Here is a 25,019-nt window from a genome sequence, read left to right as displayed (position 1 = left end):
AAAAAAAAAAAAAAAAAAAAAAAAAAAAAAGAGAATCACAAAAAACAAATTTTTTTTTTTATTTATATGTATATATCATTCTAAAAAAATTTATATAACTCGGAAAATATGTTAATTATATTACAATTATGTTCGTTAACGTAACATCTTTTACAATTTTTACAGATATTATCGAACAACGGATTCACCGCCCGTATTAATAACCGAAAAATGTGCCGAGAAAACCGATCAAGCAGCGATTCGTTTTTGGGCCGAAATATTTGGGACTATTCATATCGGCACTGCTTTCATCACAGCATTTATTTTACAATTAATTCGATTTATACTTTATAGTATAATCAGACCACTGACAGTGGGCATTTTGCAATTGTTTGCGGACTATTTTATAAAACCCCTATTGTCAATTGTGTTCAATGCCCTCATACAGCCTGTATTGATATTGTTATACAATATCGCAACATCTTTCAAGGATCTTTGTGAACCTATCGCAGAAGCGATAGGATTGTTCTTACGAGAAATCGCTCACGTGTGTGCGGCAATTCGAATCGTCGAAGTGAAACAGGGTACCGCTCCCTCGGTTGCTTGCACTTGATGATTGAATAGAAGAAGAGAGCAATTCTGAATGACGAATATGAAATATACTTTGTTTTAAGGGAATAAGGTACAAAACTCATAATATTTTGCGATTCGTAAGAAAATAGCACCATGTAAGTGTTGACTTAAGTTACTTCAAAATAACTGTTTCCAAGTTATTTTAACTTCACACTCCTATCTTGTACTATATCTGTTTTATTGTTTAAGGTTCAAAAGATGAAAGAAAAAACGATTTATTACATCTACTAATGATTGATTCTATCTTGATTTTGAGTTATGAAAAAAATTGAAGTAAAAACTGAATTATGATTAAATAGAGTGAATCAGTTTTAACCCTTTAAGGTCTAAGTATGTTAACTAAGTACAGGCCTTTAATAGATATCGTTACTTAGAACATCCACCACGAGGCCATTTTTTTATAACATATTTATTTCTCTGAATATATACGATATTCAAAATACTAAGTCTCAAAGGGTTAACAAAGAACTAAATTCTTCTATTCGATATACTTATAAAAAGAACTTAATACAAAGTGTGCGTATGAAAAGTATCTTTCTTTTACTAAATCACAAATTTTATCCGTTGTTCTTCTGTAGATGATGATAAATTATCTCGATCATCAATTTGAAAAGGCATTGTCCCAGGATAGAATGATGTGAACTGAAGAAAAATTTGAAAATAGCTGTCTGTAATAGCTGTTCAAGTTTTAACGAATATAACACATGCCTTAACACCAGGTATATATTTGGTATTATTTAAACTTTACAATATTATTATCAGTTTCATTCATTTTGTTATTTTTTGTTTTTTTTTTTCTTTTTTCTTTTTGTTTTTACAGAACAAATTATCCTCTTATAGCAACTAACTTCGTCAATAATAATCAATAATCATCCTTCATCTCTTTCGTATATCTTACTGTTTAATAAATTATGTACAATCTCACAAACAACAAACGGAGGAACCTAATTACATCATGTAGTTGTTCACACTTCGCTATGTACAGGTACTACTAGTTTTTACAGAATTGCGCTTTCGCTCCACCTGCGTATGTAGTCGTTAATGCTTAAACTCTTGTCGTTCGCATATTCTATTTAAAAAACAAAACAGAAAAGAGAAAGAAAAAAGAGAAGAAAAATAGAGAGAAAAAGAAAGAAAAAGAGAAAGAGAAAGAGAGAAAGAGAGAGAGAGAACGAAAGAAAGAGAAAAAAAAAAAAGAAAAAGGATAGAGAGGAAAAAAGGAAAAAACAAAACGCCTATCGTCACCTAGTCTCAGGAACTGCAACCTTTTGCTTGCTGTGCATCGCGATCTAGGTGGCTGTGGTCGGAGTCTCCTGAATGGCTAAGGTTTGTGAAGAAGGCGCTGATGAAGATGTTGAGTCACCTGCAATTATAGAATTATTTTTAATAAACAGTAATTTAAAAAGATAATAATAAATTATAAATTTAATATCAATTGAATTATATATGAATTTTTTATGAATAAGTATTTAAGTAAAGTAATATTTAATAAAATATTTAAATATATTTTTCATTTAAATCTTATTGCAATATATTATTTTACAGAGTTTCATCTCTCTCATCAGAAAAGATCCTGCATCAAAACATATTCAATAAAGAATAGATATTAATCGAATTCAATTTTCAAATGTTCTTTTATCGTTAAGTCGAAGAATTATCTTGTCCTTAATTAAACATTATGGAAATGTCAACCTACACGGTCATCATCATCTGTTACTAGTTTGTCTCTTGTGTCTTATCGAGAAACCGTTCTACGTAATATCGTGTAATTTTAATAGATTGTATCATTTGTAATAATATTTCTTTCTAAACAATGGTAATCTCATTAAGATATAATATTCTTGAATATTACATAATAATATCGATTTTAGTAGATAAGCTTACCCAAGAGGGCAGCCTCTAAATCTCCTAAGATCTCCGTTTCCTTGGGATCGATAAGGTTGAAGCGTTGATTAAGGAGCGTGAGGTGGGCAAATACACAATTAAGGTGAGCATGCAACCCCAAGAGTGCTACCTCTCTGAAGTGGCAGTGGTAAATGTGTGCCACCACATGGTACAGTAGCCGCAGGATCTTACGCACTATCGATTCGAACGAGCTAGGAAATTCATTTGCTGAAACATCCAGGAAACCAATGAATTAATACGATTATGATTTCATGTATATATCAAAATATTGATATCATTAAGTATAACTATTATTAGATTTATATAATAGATACATGTAATTGATAAATATAGTTTTACACCAAGCTCTCTTTTATTTATTTAACTTTTATTTATTTTTACGATAAATTTTGATAATTATTTCAATATAAAAATATTAAAAATTAATAAAAGTAATATGCCTCATATGATTCTTTATATCCCTTTATTCAAAATATTAATTTTTTAGTTAGAAAATTTTTACAGTTCAATATATTTTTTAAAATACAAAAATATTATAATTACTTATCGTTAATAATAATAATTATCATTTTGACAAGATAAAACAGATAACTTACCATATTTCGTAGGAAATATAGTTTCATCACTAACGGTGCGTTGTGTAAAAGTCATAACATAATCTATATATTGTGGCGCTGCCACTCTTGTTTTCTTTCCTTTCTCATCAAACCACAGATAAGTTCTGAAATATAAAAAAGCATGTTATAATTGATGCATAATATCACTTAAAAGAATATGAAAATAAAAAAGAAAATTGTTCAAAGAATGATAATTCTTTCTTTTTATTTTTCCTTTTTATCATAAACATTAGATATAAATTTTAAAAGTAAATAACGTGGATGTGATAATGGAATTTATCATAATCACTATTATCTAAAGTAATTATATATTATGATAAATTATGCTTGACTAATTTTTCTATTCAAAAAAATTTTTTCTACATTTCTTATTATTTATATCAATTCTATTTCAATTATAAATATAATTTAAAAAGTTATCTACAACAACATGTTTAATTAAGATTAATAGCTTTGATGATCAATATTTATATTATATATTATATTATATATAATTAGTAATCAACGTATGGATTAATTTGATCGATTTGTTGAATATTATGATTAAAATATTTTGCATATATTCAATATAAAAAAAAATAAAATAAATGGAAAAAAAATATATTAAAAATAATTTTTCATATATTATTACGCGAAATTTCTTTTAGTAAAAATATAAAAAATGCTATTTTTCTTAAAAATAACAAAATTATTAATCGAAAAATTCTCATTTTCTTATATAAATGTAAATTGTTTTTATACTATTGATTTTTTTATAATTATTATACCTTATAATTATTTAAAATTTTTGTTATCCTATGACAAAGATTTTTTAAATATTCTAAGTAAATAATTTATATAAAAGTAATAAACTTTAAGTTATCTAAAAATCGTTCATTTTTCTTATTCCCTCGCTATAATACTACCAAAATCAATTGACCGTTTAAAACAATTACAGCGTATTGCTGCTCTATTATTTTATCTATCTTTTTACAATTTTCTCTTTATCGTTTATTTCAAATTCTTGCTTTATCACTTATTTTTATAATTTCTTATGATAAATTCGGAAAAGAAAAAAAAAAAAAGAATGCAATACACACCTTAAGCCAGGACCGGTCATATCAGGACAACCCGTCATCGTACAGAACTCGGATATCGTTCCGTAAACGAGATTGATATGATCAAATAGTGCAAGAGTATGAGAGGCCAACCATTCGTTGTAATCCAAACCAGGTGGCAAATCGACCAACATCCTCAAGTCCAGCTCTGGCAGTTGCCTTTCAAGAGCCGCCTCCTCGAGATACAATTTCGGATCCTCTGTTGTTCCCGCATCCTTCTCCTTTCGTCGGGCTTTTCTACGAACAGCGTAAAATCGCTCATTTAATCTCGTTTTACCTCTTATCACGTTAACCTGCTACCACATTTGCTCAAGCAATAAAGCATTATTGCTCAGCATAGAGGATTCATGTGTTGGGGAATCTTGATCTAGGAAAAATATTAATTTTTTTAAGGTGGTATGTGTGGTTATGTTGGATATTTAAATTATATTTGAAATAAAACATATCAATTTGTTTATTTTAATTTTCTATTTTTATAATGTTTCCAAAAATAGTTTAAAAATAGATTAAGTTACATTTGAATGAGAAAATATATTTTACGATCTGTAACTCGAAAGATGTGTTCCATCATCAATATGTTATTATGTGAATGTAAGTTGTAAATTCTTATAATATATGAATGATGTCCTTAGATATAAAAATTCATTTAAAATTTTCGTTTCTATAACGAATGAATTGATACTATCGCATATATGACTGATAACAATTGCAATATTAATGTGCATATGTATGTATGTGTATGTTTCATTTTTAATGTGTAAGAATTAAGACGAATAAAATTTATTTCTTAATTAAACTAAAATTAAACTAAAAGAATGAAATTAATACTTTGTTGATTATTTTATAATTTATAGAGAATAAAAATTCAAGATTTGAAAATACATTTGGATGTGTGCAATATTCATGTTATATAAGATTAACTCAAATAAAAAACAGAAAATAAACTTAATCTAATTCATCGATTTCGATCTAATCTAATTCGATCTAAACTAATAAAATCTTCTATTGTAAATACTCGAAATATTCATTATCAATTTTACAGAAAATCTGTAAACAATAAAAATTGTGTAAAGCAAAACTGTGCTCGATGATAAAAATTCTTCCAGTGCAAAAACACTGAAGTCTGATCGATGAAAGAAAACGGTGAAACATTTCGCGAGTCTCTCAGAAATAGAAAATAAGAAGAGTGGAAGAGGGATGCATTTCGATGTCTCGTTACAAATAGTGTTTTAAACTGTGTTTCGAGTTCGCGTTATCGACGCAGCGATCGAGAAACTGAGCGGATCTAGAGCGCAAAAAATACTCGAGGGAAGAGAAGGGCAGTATAGTTTCAAGAATCGTTTTCGAACGATCGAAACGAAGTATGTGAGAAACTTTGAAAAGTTTTTACGATATGCATATGTTAAAATAGAAATCGCGCTCTTTATGCCAAATTTATCAACTATTATTCTTTATTGCAAATTATTTTTATGTAATATCGCATCAATTATTAATTGCTATTAATAAATAGTAATTTAGTCATTATATCATTTGAATAATATCGTACACTTCATATCGCATATAATACAATAATTATAATAATAATAATGAATTTTTTATTTATGATACAGCAATAATTCGTAATCAATAGTGACTATGTATGCTATTGTTTAAGAGATAATAACGATAGATAATTTATATAATGAAATTTGTGGATTTTTAATTTTGAATGTATATAAATAAGATATATTAATATTTTAGATTTTAATCTTAATAATCCTTTATGAAAAATATTTCTTAAATGAAATATAAAATAAATATGCAGTATAATATATTTGTAAATAAAATTAAATTTGATATTGACACAGAAAAATTTAATTTTACTAATAATTACGAGTAATATTAATAAAAAATTTTAAACATGAGAATGTACATTCAAATAATAACCATGAATTATTGAAATTTAATTTTGTGACTGTATGATCAAAAATTAATTTAATTTTATTTGTAAATGCAAGCAATGTGTCAATTTCACTAATGGTTGAGAATTCTATAAGCGAAATAGTACAAAATTTATTTTCACAAATAACAAATAAATTTTCACAATGCAATCATTAATATGCATTTTACGTAATTCTATAGCTATTTTTAACTCAATGAAAATAATGCAAATGTTCTATAATTTTTAATTTCTACTTATTTCTTGAATAATTTCAAACCAAAATGATAAAAATCCTATATTTACACAGAGATATACATAACCTATTCGTCCGTTTCTTGCAATTTTGTTCAGTATCACTATCATGCCACACAAATGAATTAAATAGCACTAGATCATTTTGAGGTTAATACAGATTATGCGAATACGAATGAAATGTTGCGTCCGCATAAAATATAAGATTCATTTCGGGAAATCATATTCGATAATCCACCGCAATTATTAATGCACAAATATCTTTGCTCACCATTGATCTTGACTCAGAGTTATAAGTTATTAATCTGTCCTGTCTTAATAACGAGGCCTGCCACGACCTCTAGGATTCTCATTATAACGAAAGTCACGTTCTGTTTGTTTGTCGAGCAGTGCGCGAAACTTTTCTATTGAAAAGACTAATTACCGACAAGACAAAGTAAAAAATTTTAAATTTTAGATAATAGAAAAATCGAATCTGTACATTTGATTCCACATATGTTAACTCGTTTATTTTTTAATATGAAAAGAAAAAAAAAAATTCTTAATAAAGTTAATATTTTTTAGCAAAATTGATAAATCATTGAAAACAGCTAGTAGTTATATACGAGTTTACGTTATACTTCAGATTATTATTTAACACATCATGTTTGATTATTGGGTGCGTGGGCACGTGATTTGTTTGAAATTACATTCCATTGATTTTCAAGTGAATGACGACTATAATTATCGAACTAGAACACGAACACTGTTGGTTATTTCGAATGATCTATTGATAACTTATCAAGCGTCTGATTTATACGAGTAATAAAATAATCAACGTTAACGAATATTTCTATATAGATATTCGAAAATAATTGAACATAAAAAATACAAAAATAAACAAATAATTAAATGAATGGAAAAAATAGACAAATGATATAATGAATATTTACATATCAATTATATTTAATATAAACACAATATATATAATATATTTAAAAAGCAAAATCATAAATAACTTTTATATTAAAACAAATTAAAAAATAAATTAATATAAAAAGCAATCCAATAATAGATATCATTAATATATTTTTATATTAAATATGATAATGATAAATAAATAAATAAATAAGTAATACACTAACATAATAGATAAATATATAAATAAAAAATCTTATTTTTCTGTTTTACTTGAATAAAACATTTCAGAAGGCAAGTTTACAATTTCAAATAAATAATAAGTTTTTATTAACGCGTAATTATATTTTAAATATTTATTGTTAAGAAATCTAAAACGTAAGCTATTAAGCGTATATCTTTTGATTTCTGTAACTTCAATTCAAAATAAATTATTATTTTTTTTTTTTAATCACTTGAAAATCAAATTTAACATGATACATATATTGTTTTAACTTTTAATTTTTATCAATTTCGTATCAATAAGAATATTTTTGTCTTAATGATATTTTTTATAAAATAATATTCGATAAATATACAGATATTTTATATTATTTTTATTATTATTTAATATTTTTCATATTTTCAGTCTGATCGAATCATAATACATTAAATTATTTAAAAAAAAATTATAAAAAATATTCAATATAAATCGATATCGATTAAATTCGTTCAACAATATATTGCAGAAAACAAATTATACATGCATATATATAATTTGAAAAAGTAATTTCATCCTGGGATGAAGGTTAATATGTTGGCCTAAATGCACTTTGCTCTAGAGGTCGCTCTCTACTGCGATTTTCCCTAACGATTCTCCCTTCTTCTCTATACCATTCTGCGGCAAATTTTGGAACACATTCAAGCTCATTAGCCCAATATCACTAATACATACTGCTAGCAATATGTTTCTACAAAGCTACCGCATTCGCATCGATTTTCTCCTTACTAGTTACGCATAAAGAACGTATCAAATGAAAATGAATTAATGAAATAAACCATGGAAACTACTAATATCAATTTAAATAAATATTGCAATCGATAATCAAAAATAAATCCAATCAGTGTCTAAATCGAACGAACGCTCTGCCATCTACAATACTTATTCGAGTGTCGAGTTCATTCCTTTTTACAATTATGGCTGCCATTTGTAGAAAAACGTTTCGTTCGGGATTGCTAGAAGTTCAAAGTGGAGTGCAGGAAAGCAAAGTCGCATACGGTTTCCTGACAATAGCATGGGCCGAGTGAGCTTGTTTCGAAATGTTTTGGCGTACTCACGAGAAGAGGCGACCACAAGTACATCGCCTCTTCTCCTGTCCGCTCGGATGTCTCGTAATTAGCAAGTTTCCATCCGACAGCCCGGAAACGTGGCGCTCCGTAAACCGAAAAATGAAACTCGCGGTCTAATCTAGGTTATACAACTGGTAAACTGTGCTAGAAACTAAGTAGTGTTAAAATTGACTTGAAATTTCGATTTAGAAAAATGTAAGTAAAAATATATTTTAAAGGTTATGAACACTTTCAACTGAATATTTTTTATATTTTGAAAGATTACATTTAAATATAAATTTGATTTAAAAATTTAACCTATAATAACTAAGACTCTCAATATTAACGTGTAATTATTATTTGAATTATATCTATTCTTCAAATTAAACATTTAAATATGAATTAACCAATATACTATATTACAATGAAACCGAAATCCTTGAAACTTTGCCAGAAAATAAAGTATAAATCGAACTATCGAATATATAGCTTGAAACGAGTTAATTAACGTTTACTAAAGTAGAGACAAAGTCCGATTTGTCTTGATCTAATGATCCATTAAAATAACAGCCATGTTAAATATATAACTTAGATTATAACTTAGACTTTCAAATTATTTTGTAAAATATCAATTTAATAGATAATTTAAATTATTTTACTGAGAAATAATTTATGTATGAAATATTCGTCAAGATTAGACTCTTTTGGATTAAATTACGAATTTAATATTCTCATTAAAATTAAAGATTCTAATTTTTAACACAACTAGGATAAATCATTAATAAGAACTCGGGAAAATTCTACATGCATATTTAATTACAGTTTATGATTCATTCATTAACGTTGCTATAAATGCAAATTTATCTACTCTTTGAACAAAATTTTACATTTTAATTAGAACTGACAATTTTTACTATTATGATGATTTTATCACAGTAATACGAGAATCTCTAACAACCTCATGAATTTGAAGCATAATTTAAATTAGTAATTTAAATTGGATGTATAATCAAAATTTCATTATTATTTATTACATTTTGGTTTCTACTTGTTTCGTGTCATTAAAATGCTATTATTCTTCTATACCATTTGTAATTTTTTTATGTTTAACAATTTAATATTTTGATATAATTAATTGTGTTTTTTTTCTTGCTACTAATATTTTTATAATACAGAGAAAAAATTAATTTACATTGAAATAGTAAAAATTAAGATGTTTGATAAATGAAAAAAATTTCATTCAAATTTGAATGGATTTCAAACAAAAACAAAGACATTATGATTCGATGTGAAAGTTCATTGATATCATGATTAATCCCTATTTTACACTGTAAACACGTTTCATAATTGCACTAATCATATTATGCAGAGAACATTACATCTTTAATCGACTGGTTCGTTAATCGGATTAACGAATTATTGGATTTGTACGGAAACAAACGGTCTCTAGGAATAGCTTTCCGTTTGCTTTTAATCTATCATTCGACTTCTTGGTTGAACATTTTCCCGTTTCTTCGTTCCTCCACTCCTGAGAACAATTGAAGAAGCTTTTTCCCAGACAAAAGTTAATTGATTAAAGTTCCTTTATTCCTGCCATATTCTCGAATCGGACCAATGGCATACGTTTTTTCACGCTTAGACTTCGATCTCTAAGTATGAAAAAGTGGAAAGAAATTAATTAATGTTACAAATTGCAAACTAAATATATAGTTGATTATTTTGCATCGTTTCTTTTCTCTTTTTTTTTTTTAATGAATGGATTTTTTAATTTTTTTATATCTTAAATTTTAATCATTAGCGTGGATTTATTTTATTTTTATTCATGTTTTTGGAAAATAATTTTTTAGAACTTTTCGTGAATTTGATTGATGATACTTCACATTTGAGAGAAGTATTTTAGTAATAGAGTTTTGAATTTTGAGAAGAATTTTTTCGAGAAAATTAAAAATGAAATGCACAATAAAAAATTATATTGAAGTAATATTATTTATAATTAGACTTTGTATTGTTTTGATTACATAAATAAATAATAAATCTATTCGATAATGAATAATAATAAATAATAATAAATAATAGAATATAATAAATTGATTATGAGATACTGTTAGAAAAAATACAAGTGTTTTATTTTATACTGAAAATTTAACAAGAGGTTGTTTAATGAATTTCCTATCAACCGCTAAAATGCTTTATTCGCATGCAATATAATCAAAGAGGCACAAAATTCAGCCATATCTATGCTCATCAAAGCATCAATCTTTTTCTATATGTTATAAAGCTCATGCCATTGAAAACAAGCTGCGCTTGTATGGAAAAAACTGGCCAACCTTGCTTTCCCAATCAAATTCTGTACGTCATCTTTTACCTTTTGCTTTTTTCGTAGTTTCGTTATTGCCAGTTTTAACCAGAGATCGCAAAATAAAATCATAGAACATCCACTAAAAACTACGACAAAGTCAAAAAATATCTCGATTGCTCGAGGTCAATTTCTTATTAGTTATTTATTATATTATAAAAAAAATGTTTATTGTTTAAAATTGTATCAAATCATTTTTTTTCTAACATAAAATTTTCTAACATAAAATTAATACTTATTTATTCCGATTCTTCTTATTTATTTTCATATTTGTTTCGTTGGGAACATTTATTCTTTACCAATACATTTCATATAAAAAAAAAATGAAATATTTTTTAAAATTTTAAATCTAATTTAAAAGATTATTTAATTGGAGAAAAAAATAATGATATCTTAATTGTTAAAAGTGCAAGTTTCGTATACATCTATTGATTCCTTAATATCTTTTTCCATCTAACCTTAATTCAGATAATATTATACGAATAGCTTCGAGTATTCAAAATTTTTAACTTTGTCAGAACCTTGGTCTTTATTCTATTTACCTAATGAAATCTTGTAAAAAGTCTCAAAATTTCTATTGAATTTGTGATGTTCTATTGAAATGTTGATTAAGATGATCTTGAGCAAATATGGAATATGTTTCGAGAAATCTTGCTTGACTTCGCGCTTTTGTATTTTCGTGATCGCTTCCACGAGATGTCGCCATAATAGTGTAATCGGATAAGTTTCTTCCGCGCCCTCTATTCTTGCTTAATCGCTGCCGGTCATTGCTCGAACATGTTTTGCAATATATCGTATTCTCGTGGCCGGTTCTTGGTAGTTTTAAGCATTGGGTTAATGCGAGAATGAAAAACTTGCATGTTCTAGATCGTTGAATAATATTTGTAATCATTGTATAATACTTCTTCTATGATGTTTCAGGTTATTTTATGAAGTTCAACGTACGATAACCATCTCCGGAATCGTCATTTTGAATTTTATTCTAGGTAGTATTATTAGAAAATAACATTGATGTATAGAGTTCAAAGATTACATTATAAGGTTAATTAGAAAAAGAAATTATTAATTAATCTTTAAATCTCTCAATCAATATAGGCATATTGAATTTTATTATAAAATACTTGTATATCAATAATAATCAAAATAAAGAAAAATAAAGAAAAAATATACATAATTATTTTACATTTAATTTAAATTGAAGAAAGTAAGAATAATTTAATTCAAAACTTTAAAGCTTTTGTAATAAAAAAAGATAATTAAAAAAAAGATTGAACGAAAAAATAAATCGTTTAAAATAACGATATAAAAATTAAGAAAAAAATTGCTGATAAACATTGATAAACGCAACTTTAAGCTTAACAGCGCATATCTATCGACGAAGAAATACACCTAACTTTTCCAATTCTAATATTGTGCAATGTACAAGAACAATATTCAATTTTACGAATGAATATGTTCCATTTCGCTCTTCATATTTCCAGCAATTTTCAAAACTATGAATAAACTCTCGATTGTACGTATATTATTTTAATTTTTATGTCGAATAAGCAACGGATGCTCTCGAAGTCAATAAAAAATTCAGAAATTCAGATTAGATTTTAGCGCGTAATTTGAAATATGAAAAATAGAAATATACCTAACCTAGACCAGCAAAGCGTTAAACAATGAAAAATTCTCGATTGTCGATGCGCAATCAGAGAAATATGCCATGCAAAAAACATAAACGATTTTCAGCCGGCCACAGATAGATGTAAGATAATAGATGGGAAAATCGTGATACTATCGAAAGTGATTTTTTGAATAATAAAATAATTTATTCTTGTGACATATTAATTATAATACTTTTTTAGTTTTTTAGTTTTTTAACCACTTATTAAATAATAATTTCATTTTTAAATAAATATGGATAAATGTTTACGGAGAAATAATTATTTAATTTCAATTATTTGATTGAAATTTGATGGAGAAATTTATTTCCGGTTGTATCACGGTTTCCTATTATTATAATATTTAATGCATAGTGTAAAATTAAAAAATGTTATGTAATATTTTAGAAACTATAAAATTTATATTTTATTATATATAAAAATTTTTATTATATATCTCTTATATCATACATTTCTTTTCAAATAATAAATTATAATATATTCTAATAAATATTCTAACATAAAATATAAAAAATCCTTAAAATAAGTAATAATTTTTATTTTTATTTTATTTATAATTTAATTTTTATTTTTATTTTTTGTAAAAAATCTTTAAGAACTTTAATTTTACACTATGCATAAGCAGAATATCTTCAAACAATGGACACTGGCTTGTCTTTGAATAAAAAATGCAATATACATTTTAAAAAACTTCAAAAAAACATTTATATTAAAAAATATTTTGTTGAAAAATATTAGATTTAATATTTGTACTTTAGATTGTATTTTTTATAGAGTGTACTTTAATATTATATGATAAAATCGAATTTGCTATTCATCTAAATAATTCAAATCAAATTTAATAATGAAATTAACGCATAGCAAACAAAAATATTTATTTAATATTTAATTCAGAAACATTCTTTGAATCATATAATATATAGTATAAAATTCTGTTTTATATTTTAAATATAATTAAATTTATATTACAAATTATAATTATATCTATATTAAAAATAAAAATTTAACAAAAAAAATTAATAACTTCCTAAATAATACAAAAATGTATATTCTAACCTATAATTTTAACAATAAGAAAAAAAAAATCTGTCAATGATCGAGATTTCTCAGTTCTTTTCCTATTCTTCTTTTTGAAACTTTTAGAAAATACTTTCCATAATATTATACATTTTCGAATTTTAAACTTTAATTGATTCTGATAATTAGTTAATTCAAGATGAAAGGATAATTTATATAAACAAATTTAACTATTCCATTCGAGGAATAACAGCATATCTAAGAATAAAATATTATATTATAATTTTAATCAAACAAATAATATTGTTATTGAAATTACAATTATAATCGCTAGTTCGAAAAATACTGACCTAACCTCAACTCAAACTCGATCTGCCTCCTACTTTCCATAAATAGGTGGCTAATAACACTTCCTACTCAACGTCAAGCCAGCGCCCTCTTCATTGAAGACACTTCCGTACAAGTACACGTATATACAATGTACGCGTACAATATATAAATATAAATATTAATATATATATAATATATATATAATATGTACATATATACATATAATATATATACATAGAGATCTAGAGACGAGATGGAACTAGACGGAGGGACTCACGCGACAAGCTCGCCGAAGAACCTGATCTTCCTGTGGCAGGTGTCGAGGAGGGAAAGACGCGAGGAGACGGTCGAGCTGCTGGCGGCGCCGTGATGAACTGGTGTCGGTGGCGCCGACAGGGTCGAGGACGTCGAGGCGGAAGAATCCTGGAGAACGACGCGTGCCGGCGAGCGCAGCATCGTCGTCGTCGTGATCGTCGTGGTTGAAGACGATCTCTTCGGCGCCCCGTCCTCGTGCCCGAGGATCTTTTCACGTACGCTGGGTATGCACCAAATCTTGTTCGGTTCTCATCGAACACCGGCTGCGACACCGATTATCGCCTGGTGTTCTCACCTTTGATCAATCCCAACTATCCTCAAACTTCACCCCTCCACAAATACAATTTATTCTATCTATTAAATTTTTATTTTTTTCCGAGTCGATATTTATTCTAAGTCTCTTTCAATCGAAATGTCTCACTGTCTGTTTAAATAATCGATTTGCCTTAATACATTCTTTTAAGAAGCTTCGTTGAACACGAGGCAATACACACGTTGCAGAGTCGTTGTTTCGCTGACAGATCTGTTTCGCCCAGAAACATGATCGACGCCATGTCTGTAGCTAGCGTGGCGCCACTATCGGTCCAAGATCAACGAAGAGAATCCGGTCGCGGTGACGCGTGCCAAGTCCGTCTCGATTATCATTGAACTTGAGTCGCTCTCGATTCGCGCGAGCTCCAGCTGAATCACAGCTTTCTCTCTCTCTCACTTTCACGGTATTCTGGGAGAACAATCGTTCGACGACGTCTAAATAAAGAATCCCCCCGCTTGCGACTTCAACCGAGGATTTTAACGCACTATACTAATGTGATGAGTAAAAGCGAAGTACTCACCCCTAACGACAGAGAGCGTGCTTCCTCGATCAAAATCGAAATCGAACGAAATGTTTTATACATCGTTCAAAAACGATTTTATGTGAATTACGAAATTTTTTATCAGCTTTGCTATTTTTGAAATTTTATGTGCTTGCTTTGGCAGTAATGCATTTTATCGAGATTACTCTCGAGAGATTTACTCTCGACAAATTATGAAAATAACTTTATTCTCGGGTACACTCTTTAAGAAGACTGATAAGAGCAAATATTGGTACGGAATGATTTTGTCAATTTGAAACTGAAATTTGATTGTTTTTTGAAGATAATGTTACTGTCGAATAAAAAATAAATTTTATTTAATCGTTAGATAAATATAATATATTTCTCGATAGTCGAGACATTGATGAATCTTAATAAATGAGAATTCGTTATTCTTGTATTTAAATAAGTTATATGAAAAATAAAGCAATATAATTATAAAGAGAAGAAGATTCATTCTGTATTATTGTCTTATATTCATGGAATTTTCCCAATATACGAAGATAGTTCAAAGGAATATAAAACATGCAGATTGTTTCGAGTCAAGTATCGCGTGAAGCAATTACTACATTTTTCATTTTTCATATTTTGTGCAATCATATAGTGAAAAAAGCATGAATAAAAAGCAACTAAAATTTATACTTTATAAAGAATGATATTAAAGATATATAAATAAATACCAAAAATATTTATGACATTATATAAAAAAATCAATCAAGTGGGTTTTTCTAATGCGTGAGAAAATCAATGATATACCGTATCGACATGACAATGAAGGCCACTTCTAATGTTTGAGAAGTGATGCTTCCAGTTAAAAATAGTCGAGTGTTTTAAGAATAAATATTTTTAGAATTCAGATTTATTTTTCACTTCGAGATATAAAACATACCCTAATGTTTGAGACGCATTTCTAACACAATTATCCCAACCTAACCTAAAAATAAGAAAATACGTTAAATTTAAATTTTTTCCCCCTAATCTCATTCACTCCAATTACATTCAATTTCACCACAATAAACTCATTTTCAATTGATTCGTTGAAAAGCTAATCCCTTGAATAAGTTCCACAAGATATCTCTCATTTGTCGTGAAACAACACTCTCTGAAATGATCGCGAGGCTAAAAAGAAGAAAGACAAAAGCGGGAAAGTTTGGTTTTCGTAGACGTGCTCGTTTCTCACCGAAATCGAAACGGGCCACGAGGACGATCACGATTATGACTCTTTGCACGATTTCTATCCCTATTTCCTGGGGTAGGAATGCGGCGAAATTTTTAGAATATGCGCCACTGGACCATCGCCAAATCGGTCCACGCGTTTCCTCATGGATACCTGGGAGATCTTTGGAAGATTCGTGACAGAGAATCTCTAAATTTGAAGATAATAACTGCTGTGTTGGCTAAGATTTTATAAAAGATAATTTGAGAATGATTATAAAAAAGTAATTTTACCAATATTTTAATAAAAATTTTTTTTTTTGCTAATATTAATCCTTATTTCTTAAATGTTTCTTTACAAAAAAGATTATGTAAACAATTTTTATAATTAATATTATATCAAATATATTAAATGATTGTTTCTAACTTGTCTTGTTCAAATAAATTCTAATCGATATAATGTACTTGCAATCCAATAAACAACAATTCTGACTTGATTGAATTAGTCATGAGAACGTAGTTCACAGAGCACACCTTTCGTGTGCATGTCTTAAATGCTGGTATAAAATGAAAAATGATTATAGACATGACGTCTTTAGTGAATCGTGCCAATAATATTTCTAAACTTTCCATTGAATTCATTATATATTTAAACGAATGAAGATATTAAAGATATATATATATATATATATATATTTAAAAAAACTGATTTTCATTTAAACACGAAAAAGTAATAAACAAAAATAGAATATTTAAAAAAGCAGGAAAAAAAATAAAAAATAGTGAAAAAAATATGGAAAATATTTTACGATATTTTTACTATGAATCGATAACATTGAAATATTCGAATATTCATTTCGAATTGTTTTTCTAATTTTACACGTATAATAAATCTCTCCCTCTAAGCAGTTTTTGGCAGATTTTACATGTTTTAGAATTTCACAGATAGCTTTTGATATCGGATGCTTTGAATATTTGTTGTTGCATCAGGTTACCTATGGAAACAAATGAAGTTCCAATACGCAAAGCTAAACTAAATAAAGTTTCAAGTGGTTCAATAGAAAACCACAATGAGGTAACGCGGAAATATAAATAGCATTGCATCCTCACTTTTAATATAAAAATATTTATCAAATAATTTAATAATCAAAATATAACGTATTATATATATATATATATAATTATAAAAAATTTTTTTTCGACAAATTTGAAAAAAAAATTAAAAAAGAAATTGTACTCGTATTCTCATATCTTTTTTGATTTTTATACATCACAATATTGAATATTTCTATAAATATATCGTTAATGAAACTTCAAACTTTTGGTCTCAATTTAAATTGCAAAATATCTGGGAAAACTTTTTCTTACTGAAAGACCGCTCAAAGCATCCAAATAATTCGCTTTCGTGATTCGAAATCGTGGCACGAACACCTCCCTAAACTTCCGGAAATTTATCAACTCCTTACTCTCGCAGGTATATTTCATTAGATATATAAAACGAAGTTCCAAGACTAGATATCATTCTTGGCTGCATCAAAAAACTCGACTAATCATTCGAACACGTTGCGTGTGTGGGAAGCTTTTATTATATTCGAATAAATATCCTTCTTTGTCTCAGTGAGTTATTGTTCAACGATCATTTTTCATTAAGTAAATATTTTTTTCAGATTATTATTGCCTTTTTGAAAATATCATGAAATATTGATATTTGTTTCGGCCATCTATATCGCTGCAAGTTATAATCAGAAGTATATATAATGTTCAATTATTTTTGGTAATTTGGTATAATAACAAATTTTAGTAGTTAAATGCGAAAATAAAATAATTATGATTTATGAAACATACTTCAGCAGTGGACAGAGGAAACAGAGATATTAAGAAAAGTTTGTAGAAGTCTGTTCTCGAGTTACAGCCAGTTTTTTATATTCAAATTAAAATATTTTAAGTAATATTTTAATTACCTGATTTTTTTGAAAAGTAGAAAAAAATTCTACGACACAACAATTTCAGGCTTTCATTCGAGCCTAAAATGGCCATTTCGAGTATTTTCTATAGAGATAAACTACTGCATATTATTGCAGTACAAAAATGGCCGCAACTCGGGAGTAAGGTCAAATAGGGCACATGTTTATACGAACTCTTTTTATTGCTTTTGTATCCTCTATTCACCATTGACGTGGGTCCCAACATGTTACGAAACACCCTGCATAGAAAAATTAAAAAATTAATTACTATTATTTTCTTGAACGATTGCTCAAAACATCTTTCATGTTATTTTATTAGATTTTCATAGAAAGAATTATTTTCATTAAAAAAAGGTTTTGATTTGTTGTTATTAGATAATTATTTATAAAGAAAAAGGATGATAAGAAATTGAAGCGCGTCAAAGAAATCTTGTTCTTTGATAAAGTTTTTATTCCTTTGAAAATATATACATTAACCTAATTACAAGAAACTGATATCGAGCGAGTGAAATATAGACAATGTTCCAATGGAAGATTTCTCGTCCTCGTTATGTTTAATATTCACGATCCATAATAAACAATTCTTAAGATACCATATTGTTTTTTGTTGGTTTTTTTTATAACGTCTTCAAGATTCCATAATTTTATTGTTTTATATTACTGTGATACATTCTATTTTTATCATCATTAAAAAAGCACATTAAGATGGTTAGGAGAAAGTAAAAAATTACGATCGATAAATTATTTCCGTCAAGGTTATATCTCTTCAGATTTCAAGGTCACCATCTTTTTTTTTTTTAGAATGAAATTACAAATATTTTATCACATTGTAATATTTAATTTAGCGGAAATCGAAAAAAAATACTATTAACTATATATAATAAACTCTTCATTTTCAAATGAAATCAAAACATTTGCCAAAAGATTAATTTATATTAAAAAAACGAAATTTATTCTATAAGAAATTTATTCTTTAAGAAAAATAGCATAAAAATTGTTAGTTATAACTAGCGTGATATAGATGGCAGAACCATCATGAAATACATATGCTCATATAGGTTAGAATATAAAGAGATGTTAATATTATTTGAGATGTTATAATATTAAACTTATTAATAAAAATTTTATAACTTCAGTATTTTATACTATTATAATCCAATAAGGTAAGATCTCTATAAAAAAAATATATTCATAACACTACAAAAAATTGTTGAGTTCATACATTCATTAATTCCTTATAAAAAATTCTACTCTATAAATTATATATCCAACCGATCACAACAGATTGATTATTTTCTCAGATTTTACACGATGAAACATTATTTACAAACAAAATATAGAATTTTTATAACCAGACACTATTCCTTTTTGCAGGGTCAAAATAATACACAATGACGTTAGACGACGCTCCGTGGTTTCCTTCTACATATATGTATGTGTGCACTGAAATAACGAGTATACATCGAACGTGAAAGTACGTTGTGATCATAAATTTGGCTCAATTTATTGAATCCTCAAGCGAAGTAAAGAAATGACCACCGAGTTCGAGAATCCATGATATTTATCACCTATTTTCTTGCAATATGTGATTCTTTTAGAATTCAATGAAGCAGAATAGAGGTTAGGTTAATTATTTGGAAAATTTGAAAGAATTATGTTGAAATGGGATATATGTTCATGATGATGAAATTTATGACTGATTGAAATAAATTCATAGATTTGTTAAATTTTTAAATGATATTTATTTTATTTAAATATTATTTAACAAAATATTATCCAATATTGTGAAATACTTGATGATAATAAAATTTATAATAAAAAATAATAAAACTTTTGCATTAAATTATATAAAATATCAATAATAAATATATAATTAATAGAGAAAACAAATTCAAAACGACAGATTTTATTATTATTAATTATATCCATGCATATAATTAATATTATTGAAGATACATTATCTATAGAATTTATATCAATAATATACAAGATGAAAAATACATTAAACAAATATATTGAAATATATTTAAAATGAAATATAAAATAAACATTTAAATAATTGAAATTAAATAAAACTTATATAAGAATAATAATAATAAATATCATATCGATAAAATCGTAATAAAATGGAAATAAATTTTTAAATGTTAAATAACACAAATTTTTAAATATTTAAATAACACAAATATATATTTTTTAAATTTTAATATAATGAAAATTATAACTTAATTTTGTGTAAATATTATTTATAATAAAAACTATAATATTTCTTTAATTATTTTGAAAATGTATTGAAAATTAAATATTAATAAATAATGACAATAGAATCGGAAGTACTTATTTGGAAGTTTCAACTACCAACGCAGAAATGCTTATAAATGAACGCTTGTAGTATTTTAAACACGAATATATGCGTCATCATTTCTTAGAATTTCTGGTAATATATATATGTAAATATGTACATATGTGTCAGTCAATAGGAAATTTTATTATTTTCTGACATCGAAGAGATAATAATAATAATAATAATAATATATTTGGGATATTTTGGTAAATATATTTGGAAATATAAAAATATATAAAATAAAATAATTATCTATTATATATAAATAATAATGTAATTAATTTACTTAATAATGTGACAAATAGTATAATTAATATTTAGCTTTTTTTTTTAAAAAAAAATATAAGAATTAAATATGCCAAATGAATGGAATCACAAGTAGGTGAAGGAATAAATGAATAAAGTAAATGCGAAAAGTAATATTATGACTATTCAATATGTCAAAGCGTAGGAGTCAATTTATGAGAATAGATTTACATAACACTTGTTAAAAGTATGGAAAGTTAGTCCTTGTATAATATTCAAATATGTGTTTCAATTCAAATTTATTTTCCCGTCCATTTTTTGCTTAGCATAAAAACAATCTTGTATTGAATTTATAATTTAAAAGTGAAAAATACCAATTTCCTAATAAAATATATTCCTATAAAACAAAAGAATTTCTGAAGAAAATTCGATTAATCATAAAAAAAAAATATCAAATTTCAATGAAAAACAACGAGATTCAGTTTCAATAAATGTAAAATTTTTCTAAAACAAGTATAAATAATCTCGCCAGAATAAATATGATCAGAGAATTTATATAACAAAAAGGGAGAAAGCGATAAGGCATGTCTTCTAATATAATAATTAGATAAAAGGTATTAAAGATGTAACAGACATGTAACAAACAAGGTTTTTCAAACGTTGTATAAATTAAATCATAGTCGCTTACGTCAGTGAGCGTTATATGCGCGTGCTCTTATGAACCGCGCCTTGGTTACTTGAAATCTTCACAACGATACACTTACACACATAGACAAAGAGCAAACACGAAGCTCAGGCGGCATCGTAAGGATCAATCGCACGCCGTCGATCGAAATTTATGCTTAACTGAGCATCTCATTAAAGTGACGTCATTAAGGCAAGGAAGACGGATAATAAACGTACGTGACTGGTGTCAACAACGAGACTAGAGACCTCTTTGCTTCTTTCACGACACTGAAAAAAACGCTACACCATCATGGCGAATATTACCTCTTAATTGATTATAAAATAACGAGTATGATAACTTGCTCGTTGATAGTATATTAAATATCGATAAGCGTATTTCATGTAATTGAAATGGATATATTTTTAAACTCTATTTGTATTCTTGCATTAGTTTTTTAGAAAGTGCATTATACAATTGTAGAAAATAATTGAAATTTGATTTTTTTTTAATTTAGTAAAAATAATATATATTAAATAATATAGATAATGAATTGAAAATTCATTCTATCATTCAAATGAATTAGAAATTTATAAAAAAAAAATATTTTCTTTGATAAAATTTTTTCATCTCTAATTTTTTAAAATATTCCGTTCGTACCAATTTATATTTTAAAAGACACGTCTATGTTGTTAAGAATTCACAACTAAGGTAACATGAGAGCACGTGAAATATAACAAGTTTCAAGTTTTACTTGTCCAAGGTCGTTATCCCTACCAGAATTTAAACGATATATGGCCAAGAGTTTGTTTGATCTGGTTATTTCGAGTTTCTTAAAATATATATTTAAAAGATTCTGAGAACATACATGAAATACTATAATATACATGATAATATACATTACGAAAGAACATGCAAAATAAATTTATGTATAAAAGATGTTGATAGACAGCGGAATAGTCACAAATACAATCGGTTACTAAATTTTAAAACGAACACACTGATGAATAATGCTTTGGGTGAAAAGTTATCGGTCGAGCACTTTGATGACTCATGTATAAATGGTAGAAGCATAGACAATCGACGACAAAATTAAATTTATAACCTCCATTTCTTTCCACTAATGTGTTTTGTTATCAAAACACTTAAGAAATTATTTTTTTTTTTATTTTAATGTGTCCTTGGAGAAATATAATGAACAGGAATATCATTTTAAAATATTATATGCGTTTTAACAGAATTATTATTCCTAATTATTCTTGATAAAAATAATAATATACTTTTTAGTATTTAAATATGAAGGTTAAATTACTTATTTTTATCTTTTCTTTTTGTTTTTAAATAATATAACCTTCGTTGTAATATTTTTTATATCGTAACTTTTGAAATGGAAAAAAAAAAAGAACGAATTATTTAAAAATTTTTCTAAATAAATTATATTAAGAATCATTGACTTTTGATAGGAATCTTAGTCGATTTATTATAAATCAAAAGGCAGCAATCTACATATAAAGGACATATACATATATTTACGATGAGAATATATATATATATGTATATGCACGTATACGTATATCTCACACTATTGATATTCATTTTCCATGCTTAATCGAGGACACGTGATGATTGACAAATGAGCCACCAACGGCGACAGTGATGTAAGTCAATTTCGATCAGACTCACGTCGTGCACGCGCCGCTAAACAAATTAGATTAGTCGACCGTCGAGGTGATATCATCCTGATCAGACTGAAGAGGAATCATGTTACGAATTTTCAATTTCGAAATTTGTTAAAACTTTTTTTTATCGGAAATATAAACGTGAAACTATTTAATTCGTAGAATTATATTATTTATATTTTCAACGCTTAATTTACATAATACCATCGAACACTTCACTCTATCAATGTTGAAAATTAATATTGCATCGAAACGACCGCAATAATACACTTTGATTTCTGTAAATATTAAAATCGCTATCAGCAACTGCACACATCACAATTCTATAAACCAGCGATAAATCATCACACGTATAATTCACCTCTTAACGACGATCTAACCACATCAGTTACACAGCATAAAAGAGGAAAAAAAATCGATATTTATACACTGATTATTAATAACACTGCTAATTTTAATCGTTGATGATTCACGATTCGAGTAAAAGCGATGGGATTTCTCTGACGTTATCTAGGCGTGGAAAGAAGCGAAACTTTCTCCTCGCTATAGGTTAGTGTCAATCACAAGTTTAGAAGAACATTGAGAGAGGCGAGTATACCTACTGAGAGAACGTTGGGTCATCTAGGGATTTTTCATTGCCCGAGGCAGTTCGGGAGAAGTTTGAACGTTACGAATTCAACGAAAGCGTTACCACGTTATCTTTATTACGACGATTTTCTTTACGATGTTTTTATTGCTTATACTCTTAGTTACGTAACTTATTCTACATTATATATATATATTTGAAATTTTGAATAATCTAATTTTAAATTTCATATTTCAAATTTTAAATTTAAAATTTTACGAATATTTTTTTTTCCCATTTTTTCCTCCACTGCGTTTTAAAAGAACATGTTTTTTAGAACAGTCTATACTTACATTTTCGTTGCATATTCCTTATAAATAGTTTCATATAATTCATGCATAACCCACGGGATTCGTATATTCGTATAGATTCACGTAGCTCGGCAATATATCTCCTTCGTTTCGCAAGAATCTACGTATGTTTCATCCAATAGAATAGAAATTTTAACTTACGACTTTACTTTTCTGCAAAAAAAAAAAAAAAATAACCGAAAACTTTTCATTATCGTGCTCGTAGCTCATCATAATTTCAATCCGAGGAGCAATTTTCTTCGAATTTAACCTATTCCTCTGTAAGAGAAAAATGAAATGTTCTTTTCTTTTGTCCAAAACACATGATTGTATGAAAATAACCAAGTTTTCAAATCAAGTTTCCGATCAATATGAAGCAGAATGAGATGGGGTGCAACGAGAAAGTAATTCTGGTAGATTTAAAAAAAAAATAATTCGATTCACGGAGGCGTCTACTCTCGTCTACTCGAAACGGCGATGAAAGAGAAATCGAGTTTCGGAGAGAAATTCGATTCCGAATTAAGAATAAGGTAGGCATCGAGGTCCACTTGCATCCCTTTAACATGAAATTACGGTTGGAAAATTGCTCCACCGTGGCTCGACTCGATGACTGCTCAAACAACGTTTTCTGTTCCGATCTTTTTCTCCTAGTTTCCACTTTAACGCAGTTTGCCAACACGCCAGAACCGAAGAGAATTAAATCTTTTTCATCAGAGAATAATATTAATTAATAAAATTAATTTGTGGAACACAATTTCGTATCGATCTTCGAATGGAAGAAATAATTTTTCGAACGATCAGTTTCAAAACGTTTCAGACATTTTCTTTGTTTTCTTATTTAAACCAATTCTGACATTAAAATACGTATAATTCGAGCGTCGACGAAACAACATTTATATATATA

At 27.0% G+C, this 25,019-nt stretch overlaps 2 protein-coding genes across 7 annotated transcripts in view; one reads left to right on the top strand and one right to left on the bottom strand.

Annotated features, from left to right (window-relative positions):
• Positions 1–1,767, top strand: part of LOC122718949 — a 3,275-nt gene extending 1,508 nt beyond the window's left edge. Inside the window, exon 2 of the mRNA XM_043944379.1 lies at positions 166–1,767. Within this exon, the coding sequence (XP_043800314.1) occupies positions 166–592 (427 nt within the window). The 3' untranslated portion in view covers positions 593–1,767. The remainder of the gene's footprint in view (positions 1–165) is intronic.
• LOC122718948 (MOB kinase activator-like 2) overlaps positions 1,494–25,019 on the bottom strand; it is a 47,842-nt gene continuing 24,316 nt past the window's right edge. Inside the window, exons 2-7 of one of the 6 annotated variants that reach the window (XM_043944375.1) lie at positions 14,257–15,015; positions 4,214–4,468; positions 3,114–3,238; positions 2,497–2,724; positions 1,858–1,975; positions 1,494–1,681 (exon numbers count right to left, since the gene is read on the bottom strand). In XM_043944375.1, the coding sequence (XP_043800310.1) occupies positions 1,902–1,975; positions 2,497–2,724; positions 3,114–3,238; positions 4,214–4,468; positions 14,257–14,435 (861 nt within the window). In that variant the 5' untranslated portion in view covers positions 14,436–15,015 and the 3' untranslated portion in view covers positions 1,494–1,681; positions 1,858–1,901. Of the gene's footprint in view, positions 1,976–2,496; positions 2,725–3,113; positions 3,239–4,213; positions 4,469–6,455; positions 6,627–14,256; positions 15,042–25,019 lie in introns of those variants that run through there. The other 5 variants (XM_043944376.1, XM_043944373.1, XM_043944374.1 and 2 more) reach the window with 5 other exon arrangements.

Source organism: Apis laboriosa, unplaced genomic scaffold (genome assembly GCF_014066325.1).
Source record: "Apis laboriosa isolate Shangri-la unplaced genomic scaffold, ASM1406632v1 scaffold68_cov148, whole genome shotgun sequence".
Lineage (NCBI taxonomy): Eukaryota > Metazoa > Arthropoda > Insecta > Hymenoptera > Apidae > Apis > Apis laboriosa.
Note: the sequence above shows the minus strand (reverse complement) of the source record. Positions and strands in the feature narration are given on the sequence as shown.